The sequence below is a fragment of the Triturus cristatus genome, chromosome 2_2 (assembly GCF_964204655.1).
Source record: "Triturus cristatus chromosome 2_2, aTriCri1.1, whole genome shotgun sequence".
Classification (NCBI taxonomy): domain Eukaryota; kingdom Metazoa; phylum Chordata; class Amphibia; order Caudata; family Salamandridae; genus Triturus; species Triturus cristatus.
Window position 1 is genome coordinate 428,710,543 of NC_140582.1, and position 21,892 is coordinate 428,732,434.

Below are 21,892 nucleotides of genomic sequence, written 5' to 3' on the forward strand. Positions count from 1 at the left end.
AGCGCGCATTTCACCATAACATCCATGGACTGGTGTTCACACATTATAAAGTGCAGAGAGCCTAGAAGCGCGCTGGAGGTTAGACGTGCACATTTAACACTGCAAGCCCATGTCTGCTCACCCATGTAAATCTTTTGCTCACAGTGCACTGAGCTAATTACTTGTGCACATCAAGTGCTCTGAAGTTCAAGTGTCTGGCACGGTCTGGCAATTAGTGCCAGCAATTACTTTTCCCACTTTAAAGATCACACCGTTGAAACACTTCATAGAGAACTCAGATGGATCCAGTGATGATCACTACTTATTTCACTACGAAACTCACAGGCTGTTGTGCACACCTTTCACTATAATGCTCAGAGCGTGAAGTGCTGGCATTTTATAATGAAACTCAGAGAGCACGGGTGCAGGTTACCACACACATCTCTCACTGTGAAGCTCGCAGCCCTCGTTGCCAATTAATACAAAATTCACCGTGGAATCCAAAGTGCCAAATAGTCAGTTATTAATACACATCTTTCATTGTGATGTGCACTGTGGTCGAATGTCAGTTACTACAAATGTCACCATCAAATCGTATGGTAGGCACGTCACGGTGAAGCTCGGGGTGCGCCAGTACCGCCATTAATGTTTCACTATGAAGGTCACAGTGCCCTAAGCACACCTTTCACTATGAACTCACAGTGCTGGAGTGAGAGTTATGAACATATGTCACTATGAAGGTTATAGTGCCCTATGCACATTTTTCAGGGTGAGGCTCACAGTGCTGGATTGATATTTATTACACGTGTCAAATAAAGATCATACTGATTTTTTACACTCTGGGTGTCATATTTTGCCGGTTTTACATACTTTTCACTCAGTAGCTCAGATTGCCTTCGCTAATGTTTTTACACATTACATATATGTGTTATTACAATGCTGGCAGTGTCCTATTTTTAACACCTTTTGCTAAGAAGATGATTGCCTTCGTTAATGTTGTCACTCATTCATTATATATGTATTTAACAACAAAAAAACGAATAGTATCCTGTCTTTAAAACCTTTCACTAAGAAGCTCGGGTTGCCTTGGTTTATATTTTTACACTTAAAATATGTGTGTTTTCAATAAAACTGACAGTGTTATATATATATATATATATATATATATATAAATATCTCCTTTGGCGCATATTACCCAACCAAGTCGAGTAAAGAGAGCACGGACCACAGGATTCTTGTTCAATATCCGTTTATTCGTTGAATCTCACAGACAGAACGGCAGCCATTACGCGTTTCATCCCTCCTGGGGGACTTGATCACATGACGCAGATCTACCAATGGCATTTGGTTTTTAAAAGGTTTCATTTTTTTCTATTTTGTGTTATTCAATGTGATTGGGCAAAATTAAATACATGATTGCTAGTGCATAAAGTTTTGTGTTACAAATCGCATTTACACAAACTGTTCAACATTCAAATATTTCAGTCTTAGTGACTAAATATGTCGGGATAAATCCCCGGTAACCTACTCAAAGAGAATTTAAAATGTCACATAAATACACCAATTGTTAAAAATTTCCGACAATTAAATTGCATATTACTAGTCGACACCTTGATAAACTGCCCCAGTGTTGGATGAGGTACAAGTGGAGTTTTCACTGTGCAAAATATAGCCATAAATACAAATACTCATTTCCGAATAAATAAATAAATACACATCCAAAAATAACATAATAGATTAAATAGTAATAAAAAATATTATTATAAATATATAAATATACAAATATATGTAATATAAATTAGGTGTTACTATATCCATAAAATCATCATGAATATTATTCCATTCAAACTTATAATGGAATCATGCCCTGAAAACAAGATTTTTTGTTTTGTTTGTTCTCTCAGTACCTCATTATTTATGGATTTCATTAAATTCTGGGTCTTATGCCTTATAATGTACTGGATTTGATCAACCATATATGGCAGTTTGTGTCCTATTAAATCCTGATTGGTTGTGTGTTGAACAGTATTGATGCCCTAACATCTAAATTGAAAAGGGAAGGGAGGGAAACAGGAAAGTGAGGAAAGGATTAGTTATATAAAAAAATATATATACTCAAAAATTGTAAATATATATATATATATATATATATATATATATATATATATATATATATTCACTGAAAAAACCATAGGTTTCAGGGGTGCTATAGTTACCTGGACTTTTCACTTGTACAAAACCATTGAAATTCCCCCGTTATAGTTAGTTCAGCTAACTATAACTCGCGCGCCCGCAATGCACTGCTGATGACGAAACATATTACATCACTCATGACATCACTGATGACATCTCAGATGACATCACTGATGACATCATCCAGTGAATGTCTGTTTTTCTGAAAATTAAATATGTTTTATATATGTATATCTCAAGGTCGATGGAAGAATAAATGGGTATATAAGTGTCTAAATGGATGATTTGTTTTTGAAAAATTGATTGTGTAACTGACTGATTAAGTGTATCATAGTGAATACATGGCTTAGTGAGTAATGTTTAAATATGTAAATATCTGTATCAGTCTCTCACTTTGTGTATAAGTGGCTGCATGGGTTGGTGAGTAGCTACATGGGTGTCTATATAGGTTATTAGTTGGTTTTTTGAGTATCAGTCTGAGTGTCTGCATGGTTCGGTGGGGGGTATTACGTAGTGCATAGGTGCATGAATGAGTGACTCACTGTTTGTATGTGTTGAAGACAGCATGTGTGCAGGACTGTATGGGTGGATGAGTGTGTGTATGGGTGTGTTAGTGGTCTCAATAGTGTCTTTATGAGTAACTACATATGTTTTAAACTAGTATATGTGATTATTGGTGTATATAAGTGAGTATATGAGAGAGTGAGAGATTGAAAGAGTTCCTGTATGAATAAGTATGTGTTTCTATAAGTGATTGTTTAAAAGACTAAGTATGTGTAAGTTTCCGTAGAAGTAAGTGTGGTGGTGTGTGTATAACTGTATATGCAAGTAAATGTATGTTTGATTCTTTATTAGCATGAGTGACTATGTGTGTGAGTAACTCTATGGATGAGTGGCATTGTGTAACAGGATGTATAGGTGTATGAGTACATATGATGAGTGAGTACATGTATGAGTGACTGTATAGGACTGTTGGTGAATGAGTGGATGTGTATGTGGATCTTAGAATTACTGAAGAGGTTGTTGTAACTGGTATTGGTATGTCCATTGTTTTGAAATTTGTAGTCTCTATTTTTGAATGTGTGTATCAAAGGTTATATTAGGGTGAGAGGAGGTCTGCCACTCTATCACAAGGATGATGTCATCAGTGATGTCATCAGTGATGTCATTGAGATGTCATCAGTGATGTCATCAGTGATGTCACTGACCATGTCATGAGTGATGTAATATGTGACGTCATCAGCAGTGCATTGCGGGCGCGCGAGTTCTAGTTAGCTGAACTAACTATAACGGGGGAATTTCTATGGTTTTGTACAAGTGAGAAGTCCAGCTAACTATAACACCCCTGAAACCTATGGTTTTTTCAGTGAATTTCTGAGGTTTTTTAAATGCTAATTCCTAACTATAACGTGCCTGAAACCTATGTTTTTTTTCTGTGAATTTCAAAGGTTTTTTAAATGCTAATTTCTAACTATGCCTACAGAGATAGGATATGTGAAGAAAGAAGAAAAAATGCACAGAAAGAAAAAAAAGAAGTGCAGAAAGAAGCAACAGAAGTCCTCAAAGACGAAGAAAAGTGCAGGAAGAAGGATAATATGCAGAAAGAACAAAAAGAAGAGCAGAAAGAATCCTTGTTGCAAAATCATCCTGTACCCTTAACTTTTTCAGACGGATACTGGTGGTAACTGAGTCTGACTAACCAGTCCTAGAGCCAGTGCTATGTTAAAAGACACTTAGAATACAGTGAAAACACCTACATACACTAGGGAACACTATGCGTTGGGGTCCCCCCGTGATTAGCATGACCTCCTCTGTAAGCCCCAGTATATAATAGGGCAGGGGATTAAAACTACCTCTTAAAACGCACCACAGGGCGTGTTTGCACACTTCACCTCAGGCCCCGTCCCCTCCCTTCCCCACTGTGTAAACACGCCCTGTAGCCGTTTTAAGTTGGGAGATTAAGTCCCCTTGAATCCTGAGGGTCCCTAGGGTCCAACTAGCCCACTAGGTACCTCCAGTAAGTGCCACAGAGCTGCGTTGCAGAGAGGTGTAAAAAGGGGCTTGCCCTCAGAACACCTCTCTGCAGCGCAGCTCCCTGGCGCATACTGGAGATGCCTGTTGGGCTAGTTGGCCCTCAGGGACCCTCAGTATTGAAGAGGAATTAATTCCCCAACTTACAACTCGCCAGGGGGCGCGTTTGCAGAGTGCTGCAAGGAGGGGGCGTGGCCTCCGGCACGATGCCAGTCTTTTATTTATTTTAATTTTTTAAGAAGGGGGGCTGTGTGGTTTCCCTTCTTATTCTAATTTATTGGCCCTGATGACCCCATCCCCCAGGGCCTGTCTCCTAATTATATTTTTTTGACCCCAATCCCCAGGGCCGGCCACTGTTTTTTTATTATTTAAAAAAAATATATATTTATAGACACACCTAGGACATGCTGGACAAACCGTACATACCTATCACCATGACGATTTGCGTGATATTCATTAAAAGGCGACTATGCATACAATGAATCCACATGGAATGTATTTACACCACTAGTGAAGCTCTGACATGTCTGATGCCCTACCGTGCCTAATCCTGGTAGACACCCTTGTCGTTTATTTATACAAACATGGGTAGCTATTGACGGGCACATTTAATACACATGCACACCAAGCCATTCAAAGGGGATTCGACAAGAATTCGACCAAAACTATGCAAGAAACCCCCCCTCACGGTTAATAAAACACACATCCACTGCCGGATGTGTAATACTTTTTATTTTACTCTCTGAAAAGGGGACGAACATCACGAGAGTCACAGCGCGCTCCTGGCAGAGCCCAATGCTGTGTTACACCCACCATTGCCTGCCGAGTGCCACACACCTCTGTGTTGTATTCCACCAGCTAGTGCATATGATATGACACTCTCTAGCCCATGTGCACTGTAACACCACCCCGTGAATATGTCATGCCACACTTGTCTTCGCACGGGTTATATTGCCCCATGTAACGTGCCTTCCTCGATGCCTATGTTATAACGCACAGTGCTATGCCATACATATTACAATCTGGGATCCATATCTTTGTCACAGTGCATATGCAACGTTACACTCCCCAGCACATATTTTATATTACAACTTTAGGGACTAGTTAGGTTACACAACACTGCCCTGTGCATATTACACTCCGAGGCGCACATCGCATAGCACGCGCTAGTGCCTGTGCTATCTCGCGCTCTCCAATGAATCTGTCATTGCGCACAATGTATTGCATATTATATTTCACGCCCAGTTCATCTTATATCACACTTTTTGGTGCATAGTTTATACCATACACTATATCTAGTTTTCTTTTTCAATCGTGCTCTCAGGACTATGTTCTATATAACACTGTGTTCACCTACCCTTTTCACGGGCATTACATTTTGCGATAGGGGGTGGAGGGTCAGGGGGTGTTTCTGCCAAGTGAGCCCGGAGTCACAGTCACAAACGTCCTCTTCTTCCTGAATAAAAGTGAGATTATGCTGCATACTTGTTCATATTTTAAGAAGTTCGCACAGACACACGTTTTAAAAACAATAAAGTTCCTAATACCCACCTTCTCTGAACAGTTAGCTTGCTGCCCCATCCCCCTCCTCCCTATCCTCTGTTGTGTGAATCCATGGACTAGCCTCCTCCCTCCTGCCATGCATGGTCTGATGTGCTGCCACTGCCCTCAATTTAGTATGATGTACCAGTCCCCTCCTCCTGCCCTCCATTGCCCAATTCTATGCCCCATCATTGACCTCCTGCTTAAACTCTGTGCTTAGCTTGCTGCCCCTATTCTCCTTCCCCCTGCCCTTCGATGTCTTTGTGCATGCCCCTGCTCCATCCTTTTTGCCCACCATGTTCCATGGACCTGCCACTCCTATCTACTCTGAGTGTTCTGTTGAGCTGCCACTCCCCTCCCACCTGCCTAGCATTGTCAGATGACTGTAACCTGTCCCTGCCACCTCCACCCTGCCTGTCCACATGCCATGCCCCTATCCTCTTCCCCCTGTCCTACATGGTCCATTGTACTGCCACACCCTTCTGCCCTCCGTGGTCTGTTGTGCTGCAACTGCTCCTCCTTCCTGCCCCGTGCGGTCTGTTGTGAGGCCCCTTCCCCTGAACTTTCTTGTCTGTGCACAGTTCCTGACCCTCCCTTCTATCCTCCATCGTCCTTTGTGCATGCCCCTGCACCCTCCTTCTTGCCCATCATAGCCATTGTGCTGCCACTAACCGTCCCACTTGCCATGCATGGTCTTCTGTGCCGCCATGGCCCCTCCCACCTTCCCTGTGTGGTCAGTTAGCTGTCCCTGACCCCCTCCCACCTTCCCTCCATGGTCTGTGTGTATGCCATCACAGTCTCACTGTTGCTCTTCATGGTGTGTCTTGCTTCTAGTGCCCATCCTGCCTGACCTCCATGGCTATCTTGCTGCTCCTGCCCTGCCCCCTTGCCCCCAGCCCTCTGTTTACATGTGCAGACCCCTACTCCCTCCCTCCTGGCTTGTCTGTTCCATTGTAATGCCCCTGATCTGTCCCTCCTGCCCTTTATGGTCTGTTATGCTGCAGCTTTCTCTCCTGTCTGTCCATTATGGTCAGCTAGCTACCATTGCCTCTTGCCCCTCTGTTCTCTGTTGTCCATGTGCATGGTCCTGTCCCCTCCCTCTTGCTTTCTATGGATTGTTGTGCTGCACTCCCGTCCCGCATGCCCTGTGTGGTGTATTGTGCTGCTGCAAACCCTGATGCCTGCCCTGCAGGGTCGGTTTGGTGCACCTCTCCAGGTCCCTCCTGTCCTCTGTTATCCAAGTCCATGTCCCTACCCCATTTCCTTCCATGATCCAATGTACCATACATGCGAACATTTTGAACTTGGTAAGAGGGAGATTTTGAAAAAAAAACTGGGGTATTGATTTTCCCCTTTGAGTTACATTGAAAAAGAAGAGATTGTAGACAGGAGACAGATCAAATAAAGCCCATTTGAGCTTAAAAACATTGGACGTTTCCTGGCTGAATCGGGTCTGTTGGCATGTATGGTTGTACTACCATTGCCTCTTCCTTCTGCCCACAATGGTCTATTACATTGCCACAGCCTCTCTTGCAAGTCCTGTATTGTTGGTTTGTTGCCCCTGCCCCCCTTTCCACTGCCCTCCATAGTCTGTTGTGCTGCCACGGCCCTTTCTGCCTGCTCAGTGTGGTTAAATTGTTGCCTTTGCACCCTCCTACCTGCCTTCAATTTTCAGAGTCCGTGCCCCTGGCCTCTGCCTCTCAACAGTATCCTAATGAACAACTAGATTGCTAACATTCTATATTTATTACAAAAGTGTGGAACGCCTGACGTCATCTTGATGTAATCAAAACTGTAATACCTAGAGCATTTCCTTTAGAAATTACATATATGAGAGGGTCTTATTGGCATAAAAATTATGGTTAGTGCTCTAAAAGACTAAAATAAGGACATATTTTCTGAGTTTTCAAATAGCGACAAAGCACTTTTAAATTATTTGTTATCTTTATGATTTTTTTAACCAGTTGACCACTTGATTAAATGCTGCACTTAGGGGAGAGGATGTGGTGTTACTTCCAGAACTGCAGACTTTGCAACTGGGGAACCAGGTTGGAGTTTCTGCTTCAGCTCGACATTCTGTGATTCTGGTCAAATCACTTAGTCTCCCCAGGTCTACAACCAAAATGAATTTGTTCTTGTGTGATGCAACCAATGCTCATGTAAAGCACTCCAATACCTGACAAGTCTGCACTATATAACACTGCAAAAACACAAAATAATAAGTGTTTTGCACACTTCTGTCATTGGGCTATATTTGGGCGATTTTGGGCTACATTTGGGCTCTTTTGTCTCCGGTGGCCATCTTGGGAGATTTATTTGTTATGAAGTTTCCTAATTTCCTCATTTACTGCAGTCTCCTCAGTAGGAAATACTTTCAGTTTTTTACTTTGATTCCATCAAGAAGGCATTCAGATATGTCACACATTTGCCATAAATTCTGAAAGTAAGCACTCTAGTTGCTCATTAGATCACTGTAGTAAAACTACTGTTCACCATGGAAGTCTGCTCCTGGTATTAAAAGTGCATGTTTCAGTCTGCATGTCAGAATTTTTTAATGAAATAGAAGAGGATTTGAGAAGTCACTCAAAATGTGCCCTCATTTTCTTTCTTCAGCATTAATCATAATTTCTATGGCAAAATGAACCCCCTCATTGTGTTCCTTTTTAAATTAAATGTTTTAAGTGTTACCAGTTTATTCCAATCAAGATGGCTTCAGGTGTGCCATACTTTTGTCATAATGAAGACAGTAAGCGCTCTAGTTGTTTTTAAGAACACTCTGGGACATTCTGTCAATGGGCTATACTTGGGCTACATATGGGTGATATTTGGGCTACATTTGGGCTCTTTTGTCTCTGGTGGCCATCTTGGGAGACTTATTTGTTATGAAGTTTCCTAATTTCCTCATTTACTGCAGTCTCCTCAGTAGGAAATACTTTCAGTTTTTTACTTTGATTCCATCAAGAAGGCATTCAGATATGTCACACATTTGCCATAAATTCTGAAAGTTAGCACTCTAGTTGCTCATTAGATCACTGTAGTGAAGCTACTGCTCACCAGGGAGAACTGCTGCTGGTATTGAAAGTGCATGTTTCAGTCTGCATGTCAGAATTTTTTAATGAAATAAAAGAGGATTTCAGAAGTCAAAATGTGCCGTAGTTTTTCTTTCTGCAGCACTAATCATACCTGTTATGGAAAAATGAACCCCCTCATTTTGTTCCTTTTTAAATTAAATGTTTTAAGAGTTACCACTTTAATCCAAGCAAGATGGCTTCAGGTGTGCCATACGTTTATCATAAGTAGGACTGTTAGCGCTCTAGTTGTTCTTTGGAACACTCTGGGAAGCTGCAGTAGAACACAAAGGAATCAACTGACAGTCTCTCCCCTTGTTGGATGTACATGTTTTACTGAGAATGTCAGACTTCATTCTCACATGACTGAGAAAGATAATGTGAATTTACAGAAAATAAGCTCTCAGTTTAGCTTATAGATCACCTTCCAAACCTCTGTGGGAAAAGCATGAGAAAAGATTTTTCGCTCAATCATGATATCCCAGCAGAAGGCTTTTTCACATGGTGAAATCACCTTAGAACATACCACAATTCCTAAAATGAGTATGGTACCATCAACAAATGATTTATAATGTAACTAAAGTCTTAAAACCTTCTATTAACTGCAATGCTTTTTAATGAGGTGCTATCATGTATATTGGTCCCAAGATGGCTGCCAACACTTCTTGGATGAAGTGCTGAGAGCCAATCAGATCTCAGGATGAGATGTGTGGTTAGGCTCCGCCCACATATATGATTTTACTTTTGATTTTCTCAGGAACTACTGAACAGATTGACACCAGACCTGCAAAAGGCACTTCCCTGAGCTGAGGACTACCTCTCTGCCAAATTTCAAGTAATTCTGTTCAGCCGTTCAGGCTGTACCTTGGACTAAAGGTCCCTATGGAAAATTGCATGGGGAAAACGCGTTTTGGGACCCCCCTTTTTTCTCAGCCCCCGCTTGACGAATCCCCCCCGAGACTTTCAGGGTAGGAGCGGAGCGCCCCACCTATTTTGGAAATTTCGCGAGGATTCGTCAACCGGCGCCAAAGTTATTCCAAATAGAATGTTGCGGATTTCCTATGGAAACACGGTCCTAACTATAACTATCTACTGGCGACCGCCAGTAGATAATATATATATATAAAAAAGTAATGTGCAAATTGTAAGAATGTGGGTTTCTGTTGAAGTAACCCGCCCCCTCTTTTTTGCCTAATAGCTGATGCACTTTTCCTTGTTGTGCCCTGGGCTCCTGCCAATCAGGTGCCCAGGGCCTGTCTTCCTTCCCTAAAAACTGCCTAACAGCCAAAACCCAAATTGGCAAACCCTGGCCACATGTCAGCCCCTGGTAAATGGTACCCTAGGTACCCAGGGCCTTGTGACCAGGGAAGGCCTCCAAGGGCTGCAGCACTCATTGTGCCACCCTTAGAGGCCCTGTACCCTAACACACACACACTGCTCTTGCAGGCTGAGTGTCTGGATACAAGACAAAACAGAGTCGACTTGGCACACATCCCTGTGTGCCATGCCCACAACCTACACTGCCCTGGCATACATCAGCCACCCCTCTAGCTGGGTGCCCTATGCCAGTGGTGTGGACACAGAGGCAGGAGCCCTGTGCCCCTACAGTACCCAGGTCCGTTCCTGGGTCCTGTAAGTGCAGTACTGCCAGCTAAGAGAATATGGTGCTGGGAGCTTGTCAAACACGAACTCCACAGCACCATAATGGCAGCACTGAAGACTGAGAAGTTTGGTATCAAACGCTTCAGCACACTAAATCCACACGGATGCCAAAAGACCCTGAGGACGACCCACGGCGACTGTGACCCCGAGTCCGGCACCCAAGGACCTCCCGCGACACTCCTGAAGAAGCCTGCAGCCTCAGAACAAGGTGCCCCCCCCAACCGCGATCAACAGAGGGTAAGATTTCCCGACACCAAAAGGCACCCCTGCATGCGGGGCCCCACTGCCCCCAATCCCAGGGTACCTACCTATCCTCCAACTACCCAACTTACCTCTCGAAATGGTGGTGGCACCTGAAGAGTCCTCGTCCCCGAGCTTGCAGTCTTTTTCTAAACCGGAGATTTCCCATTGAAATCAATTGAGCGCCCGAAGGCTCAAAAGCACTTTGCACCCAGCCGCCCAAGTGGCCCTGGCAGTGAAAACTCTACACCTACCTACTTCCCCACTTGCCCTGAGTAAGTGACCAGGAGCCCAGCTCCCACAGCCGCGTGGCTTGCCAGTCAGCAGCCACCAACCAAGGCCCCCCCCTATCCCTCATAGGATAACATTGGGCCTAACTCTCTCTGCACCCGGCCGCCCTACTGCCGCTGAGGGTGAACCAACTGAACCTACCTGACCCTGGGGGACCCCTGAGTCTATGCCCAGAACCTCAACTCTGCCAGTCGAGTAGTTACCCTTAACCCGCAAACTCTATTTTCCTCATAGGGTAACATTGACTGGCTTTTTCCTGAAATTTCTTCTAAGTGTCGATTTCTGCAATCTTTAAATATTCTTCAAAAATCGTATAACATCTGAAAACGTAATTACTTGCCTGTTTGGGATAAAGGTCCCAGTACTGAGTCTAGGCACCCAGTACTGGATTACAAAAGTAACAAGAACATACTTTTTCATACTGATTCTAGTGCTGCTAGATTTATCCGCTGCCTTCGACACTGTATCCCATGAGATACTTCTCGATCGCCTGAGGGAGAGGGGAATAGAAGGAGTGGCTCTTTCCTGGCTAGAAAGCTTTCTCTCTGATCACCATCAAGAGGTAAGACTGGGCTCCCACCATTCCATCTCAAGGGAGCTCACTAAAGGAGTGCCACAGGGCTCCTGCCTAAGCCCTACACTCTTCAACGTGTATGTGGCCCCCCTGGCGGACATTGCAAGATCTCATGGGTTCACCCCAATGTCGTACGCTGACGACACTCAGCTTTTGTTCCCCTTTAAAACCCTCACGCCCGCAATACAAAAATCCTTTGCGGACGTATGAGGGCAATATCTTACTGGATGGCCACTAATCGCCTCCAGTGTAATGTAGGCAAGACTGAGGTTATGCTGTTTGGGGAGGCCACACTTTTGTGGTCCCCGGACTGGTGGCCCCCAGACTTAGGACCAACACCATGCCCCAAACAGATTGTCAAAAATCTTGGTGTACGTTTAGACAGATCTCTTTTGTTCAAAGAGCATACGAACCAAGTAGCAGGCTCCTGCTTTCAGATCATTGGACTGCTACGATGAGTCTTACCATTTCTATCTGATTCTCATAGGAAGACTCTTATCCAGGCTCTGGTCATAAGTAGACTAGACTACTGTAATGGACTGTTGGTCTCGGCAAACGAGGAACAGCTACAGAGACTGCAGGTGGTCCAGAACACGGCTGCAAGATTAGTTCTCAACGCTCAGCCAAGGTCCACATCTCTTCCCCTCTTGACAAAGCTTCACTGGCTGCCTATCAAACAGCGTGTAAAATTTAAAATCTGCTGCACTATCCATAGATGTCTGTTTGGCAATGGACCTAAATATTTAAAAGAGATATTTAAACCCTACAAACCCAGTCGAATATTGCGCTCTAGCAGTCAACAACAACTTCAGGTTCCTAGGATAAAAACAGTTAGGCAGGGAGGGCGAGCCCTATCCTATAAAGGCCCCATCCTCTGGAACTCACTGCCCCTTGCTCTTAAAAACATTATCAATTTCCATTCCTTTAAGAAGTCCCTGAAAACGCTCTTATTTGTAGCCTGTTAGGTCTCTTTCCGTCTTATCTCTTTTCTGTTTTAGCATCAGACAATGGCTTCTTGGTTATGCATAAGCACGGAGATACCCCTTCGGGGGTTGACTTCCAGCGCTATACAAGAGCAAAAATAATAATAAATAAATTATAAATAATACTGTACCTGTAACCTGAATTTTCTTCCATAGGGAATCATTGACTGTTTTCTTTGAAATATTTCAAAGTGTCAACTTTTAAAATAGCTAAATATTGTTTAAAAATCATTACAGTAATTAAGTCGACTTTCATCACTTGACTCTGAGTACTGACCCAGGACTGAATCTAGGATCCAGTCCTGGAATTCCAAAAGTTATCCTAAAAGTAATCTGTGGCAAATAACATGAAACTTCCATTGAACTCAATGCATTATTGTGTTTAAAATAGTGTTGCCTATTGCAACCACTTGTAACTGTTTACAAAAGTCAATTACATCTTGCAAAAGTATTTATATAAAGCATCTCATTCTGAGAAAGTATATTTTAATTCCAATTGTTGGTTCTAAAATAAAACAAGCATATATTTTTTATATATTAACCATTGGCCTAGAGTTCAGTTATTGAGTGTGTGAGACCATTTGCTGACTGAGTGTGTACAACAAATGCTTTACACTGTCCTCTGATACTGCCTTACTGCTCGACCAAGCTACCACTTTAGAGAGTAAGGTTATATCTAACTTTAGCCTCTGTCAAACCCTTGGGGATTGTGGACTCTGTACACCCTGTACCTATTTGGGAACAGTATATACAGAGCCACTTCCTCACACAAATTGTACCTAATTAAAACCAAAGGTAGTTAAAACTATTGTGTTGAAGAGATTTAGGGGGGGGGGAGCGAAAATACTTATTTATTCATAATATATTGAATGTATACTTGTAGGCGGCTCAAAGATTTTATTCTCAAAGTAGAGGATGTAGCTATGTGATGTATTGGATATATATATATCTCTCTCTTGTTAATATGTCACAGTTTATAGACTAGCATGCAACTCCTCTGAACTGTTAAGCCCATTAGGCTGTTTGCTGTCTAAATTTAGGATATAGTGCATCTCCAATAGTCTAAGGGATTTCTCCCTATCACCCCCTCTTTTGTTCCTTGGAACAGAGTCAATGAAAAAATATTTAAGATCTTTGGAGTTGCCATCATGTTTGTCATGAAAATGACGCGCTACTGGGTACGCCTGATCATTATTTTTGATGGCTCGTAGATGTTGGAGCACCCGTTTATGACCTGGTAGAATAGTGCTACCAATGTACCTTAATTTGCACGGTCACTCCAATATATACACCACAGTCAGTTTTGCAATTTAGAACTTTTGTAATTTCTTTGTTGGGGCCGCCAAAAGGAGCAGAGTAATTGGTCGTAGACACTCCATGTTGACAGGCTTTGCAGGTCTTGCATTTATAAAATCCCTGTCTTTGTGCCAACCAAGATCCCTTGACTGGTGTACCACACGGGTCATTGTCAATTAGCGAGTCTCTCATTGAGGTTCCTTTTCTATATGTTAGATGGTTTTTTTGGTACCAATTTGCCAATAATGGGGTCCTGTTTTATGAGGTACCAATTCTTTTTGATGATTTTTCTTACTGCCAATTGGTGTTGGTTGTAATCTAAAATGAATCTAAAATTGTTTGGGGTATCATTGGAGCCAGTTAGCTGTGATTTATTTTCCAGTGACTTTTCCCTATCATTTAGATTACTCTTAGTGAGAGCCTTATCTAGACATTTATTGCTATATCCACGGGATCTGAACCTTTTGATGCATTCCTGTTGTGCTCTCTTTATATATATATCTCATATAGACGGTAGGTAGTTATAGTTAGGACCGACTATCCATAGGAAATTCGTAACATTCTTTTCCCAGTAACTTTGGCGCCGGATGACGAATCTTCGCAAAATTTTCAAAACTGGTGGGGTGCTCCGGTCAGCTCCTATCCTGGAAGTTTGGGGATGATTCGGCAAGCGGGGGCCGAGAAAAAAGGCTACAGCCCGAACTGCTGAACGGAATTACACCAAATTTTGCAAAAAGGTAGCCCTTGACTCACAAAGAACTTTTTTTTTTAAATGGTGTAAATCCGTTCAGTAGTTCCTGAGAAAATAAAAAAATAGAGATCAAAAAATCAATTTCCAGTAGGAAAGTTTAGACACGGTTATAGCAAAAACTGCTGAACGGAATTACACCAAATTTGGCAAAAAGGTACTTATTGGCCCAGAAAACGACCTTTTTTAAAAAAAATTGTGTATATCCGTTCAGGAGTTTTTGAGAAATTAAGAAATAAAGATAGGGATATCTATGGTCGCATGGATCCGTGCACCCTCCCGATCACGAGCTTCATGCTAAATGGCTGTCAACACTCCAAACCAGGAAGTGTTGGCAGCCATCTTGTGCCTCAGGGCTCCCGCCCTGTCATAGCAAAGCCTGGTTTGGATTTTGGAAGAGAGAGCAATATGTAACATGTGACGTCATCAGCAGTGCATTGCGGGGGCGCGAGTTATAGTTAGCTGAACTAACTATAACGGGGGAATTTCTATGGTTTTGTACAAGTGAAATGTCCAACTAACTATAACTTTCCCTAAAACCTATGGTTTTTTCAGTGATTTTCAAAGATTTTTTAAATGCTAATTTCGAACTATAACGTGCCTGAAACCTATGGTTTTTTCAGTGAATATATATCTATCCTAAGCACATATTTCAGGGTGAAGCCCATATTTCTCCCGCTCTGGTTTATGTGGATGCACGCGCGCAGACACCACTGAGACTCCTCTTGCCCTTTACACATCTTTCACTATGAAGCCCACAGGGCTCTCCCCCACGTCTCTTACAAAAAAGCGCCTCTCCGCACAGTGCGGTTCTCTGTAATAACATATTTATTCAAAGTATTTGAATAAATAAGGTATTTGATTCTTGCAGAATAAAAAAACGTATTACTGCTACCAGGGAGTGTGCGGCGTGGCATCGGTTTCAAAGGCAACTGACACGACACGGCCTGCATCCCAGACACAAACAGCGTTTCCCTTGCGGGAGCGAGCTTGGGCACCATCTGTCTGCAAGATAATTACAAACAGATGTTGCCAAAGCTCGCTCCCGCAAGGGAAACGCCAAACGTGCACGCGTTGCAATTGAAAGCAATGCAAAGCGTGCACGTTTTTGGGCAAAAAAGCAAATCGATTCCAGGAGGTCCCCTCCTAAGCAAGCGAGAGCTAAAAAAGAGGGGAGTGGAGGAGGGCTGCAAGTTCGACAGTTCCAGGGCCAGTCACTAGATGGCAGAATAAAGCACAGCACAAATCAAAAAAAGGTTACAACTTCAATAGTAGTGTATAAATACAAATCGAGTTTTCACACCTTTCAATGGTTTTTTAAGATCTGGAGCTGGAAATGTAGCAATTCAAAGACATCTTTCAGAGGAGTGCTATAGTATTAAGACTACTCATTTGTATTCTCCTAACGTTCAAATGAATAACGCAGATGGTTTTGAAATTTTCATTCTGCCAGCAAAAAGGGGAGAGTTTTCTGGGTCAGGGGTGTTCTGGGAAGAGGAGTAATTACATAAAAATAGTATATTGATCAGCGAAAGAACAATATATACCTCACAAATAAAACTTCATTGGCCATTGTCACAAAAAAGGACTATTCTCAGAAAGTATAATTTTAAAGCAAATACTTGTGTACATTTATTTTCTTAATTAAAAGTTCAAATTCATTGCAGGCACCCAAATCATAAAATGGTTACATTACCTGCTCTCCTTTTCTCTCTTCTACAGGTATTGGCAGAGACTGATATTGCTGAACACACAACTACATGCAAGTGTGTATTCCCTTTACAACATCAAGGAAGTACTCTATATTTAACTTCCTTGTTTCTTCCCAGCAAGTGATGAAGGAAGTCTTTCTTCAGTTTAAGAGAGTGGTAGGTACTTGGAAAGCTAGTATGAGGAGATAACCAATTTGACTTCTCAATGAACATCAACTCTAAAGGCTACTCCTCTTTATGAAAAAATATATAAAGCCGCCATCAGAAAAATGTTTGCTAAGACGTGATCAACATCAGAAAGAAGGTGAAGAGAGAACATCTTGATTCAAGACTGACATAACTTGTAAAACTAAAAAAGACTGCTGGGAGAAAACACTTTGGGTCTCATCTGCATAAGTACCATAGAGCGATCCTTGGGTATGTTACCATGTCCCCTTTGGGCAGCTTAATACACCAAGGCAAAAAACACTCAGGCAGACAAATATAACACCAGAACATAACAGCACAACAATCAAAGGCCAAGTGCTCACAATTATAAAAATATGTTATTAAAATTAACCAAACATATGGTCAAATACACTAAACTTGTTATCATACAGTGATTGAACAAGTTAAAAGCATTATGACAATTATTACACAAAAATAATTAATGGGAGCACCTGTCAAAACATTCTGTACAAAAATTATATGTTGAACAAATGATCTTGATCTAATGTATGGGCCTTTATTGATGATTAGAAATTATTTTTCTTGCAGGTTCTCCCATTAATTATTTTTGTGTAATAATTGTCAATGCTTTTAACTTATTGAAACACAGTATGATAATTGTTTTTTAGTGTATTTGACCATATGTTTGGTTAATTTTAATAAAATATTTTTTTAATTGTGAGCACTCAGCCTTTGATGTTGGGGGTGTTATGTTCTGGTGATATATATGTCTGCATGAGTGTTTTTTGCCTTGGTGTATTAAGCTGCCCAAAGGGGATTATTTCTTGACTACGTCTTTTTTTGCCCTACTCCTTCGGCGTTAAAGGGGACCTTCTCATTGTATTTGTGATACGTTACCATGTCAACAGCAACCACTGCCATACAATTTCAGTTAAGTATTTGGTATAAAAAGAACAGCCCACTTTTCAGGACTAATACGTACAAAGCAATCCAGAGATCTAAGAGTATAGGCCTCAACCAGGAAGTCATCTCAATGACTTGGATTTCTGCAAGGTACCATGCACAGTTCCTGAAACCAAAGCACTAGAAAAATGCCATTACACACAGATCCTGTTACCCATGAGTTTAGCACAGTATGTCTGAACTACATTATTTTCCTTCATTCAAGCATTCAGAAAATTACCTTTCCTATGCGTTTGTCTGTTTTAGTGAGTGAATACACTTTGTTACACTCTTTAATTCCCATACCTTAGGGCTCGGCCCATTGTCTCATAGTTCATATCCGGTTTATTCTTATGCTTCCCCCACAATTTTGATACTGCTTTTGAGTCCACAAGTTTGAAGATTCCTTTCTCTCTTTGAGTCCACTTGATATAACGAGGGCAAGTATTTTTGTCTTGAAGAAGATCCAACAAGAACTCCCACAAATAGGTTGTGTTTCCTACAAATAAAGAGAAACAAATAGTAGATTTGCATGGCATATAAGGAAACAAAATAGAACAAAATATGCCTGAATAGTGAGCTGTTGCTCTATTCTGCAATGTCACTTTTAAGACAATTCTCTATGTTTTGGTAATGACAATATTTGAACACAAAAGAAGTGAAAGGAGTTATAGTACATTACCTCTCAAGATAATTTTATAAAGAGACAGTGCATTATATTTAAATGCATGGGTTTCAAAGCAGTCAAAAAAAAATCCAAAATATTCCTGGACCTAAAACTGCAAAAATCTGTGTGAAATAGACATACTTTTTTCATGCAAGTGGAGGGCAGACTAATGGCACAAGAAGTACCAAACCCATCGAAAACAATGACAGTGACAGGAAAATCGTTAACAATCAGTTAAGTTATTTAAAAAATAAAGAAAAAACACCCTCATACAAAAGAAAAATATAGCAAAAATAATTTTTACCATCTGCATAATGCCTGTATAATCAGGTAGAAACCATAAAACCGTTGTGAGCTCTTAAGAGCTGGCCTATTCTAAAAACAACAAAAAAAGATGAAAAATTGAAGAGTGAAAAAAGATCATTGGTGGAAAGGAAAATGCTACTTACCACAGTATGCATCTGTTCTTGGCATATAGAGCTGTATATTCATATGCTTTAGCATAGATCGCCATCTGGTGTTGGATCCGATGTTTGCACTTTGTTTTTCTTCGAAGAAGTCTTTTCAGTCACGAGGTAGATGACTCCTCCATTCAGTGACATGGGCATCGATTCCATCCCCAGATTGTTTTTCCGGAAGGGTGATGATGGAGTTAGTAAGAGTAGTAAAGAGATGTCCATGTATAATGTATCTAAGTATGATAATACTGCAACAGATAAAGGTTCCCGGGGAGGCGGGTGGGCGCATATGAATATACAGCTCTATATGCCAAGAACAGATGCATACTGTGGTAAGTAGCATTTTCCGTTTGAGGCATATGAGCTGTAGATCATATGCTTTACCATAGACTATACAGCAGTTAACTCCCAACGGAGGCTCAGCTGTAGCTGGTGCAGTGGTTTGAAATAATGTTCGTAAAACTGCCTGGCCCACACTAGCTTGTTATCTTGTTAACACATCTACACAATAGTGCTTTGTGAAAGTGTGTGGTGTAGACCATGTTGCAGCCTTGCATATGTCATCTAATGGTATATTCCCTAAGAATGCCATAGAAGCCCCCAGTTTGCTAGTAGAGTGCGCTTTAGGGGGAATTGTTAATGTACGTTTAGCCTTACTATAGCATGTTTGAATGCACTTAACTATACACCGTGCAATACCTGCGTTTGATATGGGATTACCTTTATGTGGTGGTGCAAAAGCAACAAAAAGTTGTTTTGTTTTCCTAAAGGGTTTAGTTCTTTCAATGTAATATAGTATGGTTCTTTTGACATCTAGTGTGTGAAGAGCGCGCTCTGCCATAGAGTCTGGTTGAGGGAATAACATGGGTAGTTCAACAGATTGGTTGATCTGGAAGGTAGAGACTACTTTGGGTACAGATTTGTGATTAGTCCTAAGAACCACTTTGTTTTGGTGTAATTGCATGAAGGGTACTTGTATGGTTAGTGCCTGAAGCTCACCAACTCTAAGAGATGTGATGGATGTAAGGAAGGCTACCTCCCTGGTTAGGAATTGTAGGTCACATTTGTTTAAAGGTTCAAATGTTGGACCCATTAGTCTTGTAAGAATTATATTAAGATTCCACACTGTAGAAGGCAAAATGATTCTCTTGAGTCCTTCCATAAAAGTTTTGATAGCAGGCACTCGAAACAAAGACAAGTGCTGTCTTTTTTTATAGATAAGCAGCTATTGCAGCAAGATGTAAGCGTATGGATGTGTACGCCAAATTAGAACGCTGCAGGTGTAATAGATAGCAAAAGATGTTTTGAATGGAAGCATCCAGTGGATTGATTTGATTGTTGTACAGTAAATTACAAACCGTGCCCACTTAGCTGCGTAGCATGCTCTTGTGGTAGGACGTCTAGCCTCTTTAATGGCGGAAGATTGAGGTAGCCAAACTCTAAGATTTCGGGTGCCAGATCGCAAGGTTGAGTTGACTGGGATCTGGATGTCTTATCTCTCCATTATTCTGAGTGAGAAGCTTGGGGGAAGAGGTAGTTTTTGGTGAGAAGCTACTGATAGTTTCAACAGGGTTGTGAACCATGGTTGTCGAGCCCATGTGGGAGCAATAAGGATTATTGTGAGGGAATGTTGTTTGCGTTTCCGAACCACTAATGGAATTAGCAGGAGAGGTGAAAAAGCGTAAGCAAATTTTTCTGACCAATTCATCCATAGCGCATTGCCTTTGGACAATAGGTGAGGATATCTGGACGTGAAGCTTGGGCATTTTGCGTTGAGGTGTGTGGCGAAGAGATCTATTTCTGGATAGCCCCACATCTGGAAGAATGGGAGGAGAACTTGAGGAGGTAGTTCCCATTCGTGGATCTGTTGTCTTTAGCGACTGAGCAGATCTGCAATCTGGTTGTCTACTCCTGGGAGGTGTTCTGCAAGGAGATATATTTTTTGAGGAATGACCCATCTCCATATGCTTTGAACGAATTGTGAAAGCTGTAGAGAGCGTGTGTCCCCCTGTTTTGTATCTAGTACATTGCTGTCATGTTGTCTGTACGAATTAGGACAACATTTCCTATTAGATGCAGTTGAAAGGCTTTCAATGCTAGAAAAATTGGTAGTAGCTCCAAGTGGTTTATGCGGAGTTGTTTTGTTGTAGGGTCCACATGCCCTGAATGGTATGTTTTTGAAGATGTGCTCCCCAACCAGTGACCGATGTGTTTGCTGTTAGCACTATTTGTGGAACCGGGTCAACGAATGGTCGCCCCTTGGAAACGTTTTGTGTATTCCACCACTACAGAGAGCGATGGGTGCGGCCGTCCACCAACACCAGATCTGTTAACTGACCTTGAGCCTGGTTCCACTGATGTGCTAAGCATTCCTGTAGGGGACGCATTCGAAGTCTTGCGTAAGGAACTATGAGAATGCAAGAGGCCATCATGCCTATTAATTGCATGAACACTTGGGCTGGTTGAAATTGGGATATCAGATTTTCCATGTTGCGTATCCTGACTGGGTTGGGGTATACTAGAGCTTTTCAAGTGTCTATGGTGGCTCCTAGGTATTGTTGCACGTTGGATGGCTGGAGGTGAGACTTGGTGAGGTTCACAGTGGATCCTAAGTCGTGAAGCAGCTGAACTGTTTTGCGAGTATGATGTATACAGCTGTGTTGTGATCTGGCTTTTATTAGCCAGTCGTCCAGGTAAGGGAAGACGTGAATGTGTGGCCTTCTTAAATGAGCTGCGACTACTGCTAGACACTTGGTGAAGACTGGGTGCTGCAGCTACCCTGAACGGGAGAACTTTGAATTGGTAATGTTGTCCATCCACCATGAACCTGAAATATTTTCTGTGAGCCGGGTGAATGGGAATATGAAAGTAGGCGTCCTTTAAATCCAGAGTGGATAGAAAGTCACCCTGCTCAGGTAGTGGCAGCACCTGTTGGAGTGTGACCATGTTGAAGTGGTCTGATTAAATGTGGAGATTTAGCTGTCTGAGGTCTAATATAGGCCTGAGAGAGCCGTCCTTTTTTTAGGATTAGGAAGAACAGGGAGCATACTCCCGTTTCTTGATGCTGAAATGGAACTGGTTCTATTGCATGTTTCTCCAATAGAGAGAACTTCTTGTTTTACTAGTGTGAGATGTTCTGGAAACATTGTACGTGGTTTTGGAAGAATAGTTGGGGGGAGTGCTTGTAAGCACCATGCAGTAACCATACTGGAAAATTTGTAGGTCCCACTTGTCTGAGGGGATTGAGTTCCAGACAGGCAGGAATTGTGAGACGTCCCCCGACAAGTGTGGACTGATCGGGGATAGCGGAGGGCAGTCACTGTTGGTTTGTGGGGGAG

At 41.9% G+C, this 21,892-nt stretch overlaps 1 protein-coding gene across 9 annotated transcripts in view; it reads right to left on the bottom strand.

Moving 5' to 3' along the window:
• Positions 1-21,892, bottom strand: part of ELF2 (E74 like ETS transcription factor 2) — a 593,917-nt gene that overhangs the window by 31,598 nt on the left and 540,427 nt on the right. For all 9 annotated transcript variants that reach the window (XM_085641518.1, XM_085641513.1, XM_085641515.1 and 6 more), the window contains one exon: positions 17,736-17,928. In XM_085641518.1, coding sequence (XP_085497644.1) covers positions 17,736-17,928 — 193 coding nt within the window. The remainder of the gene's footprint in view (positions 1-17,735; positions 17,929-21,892) is intronic.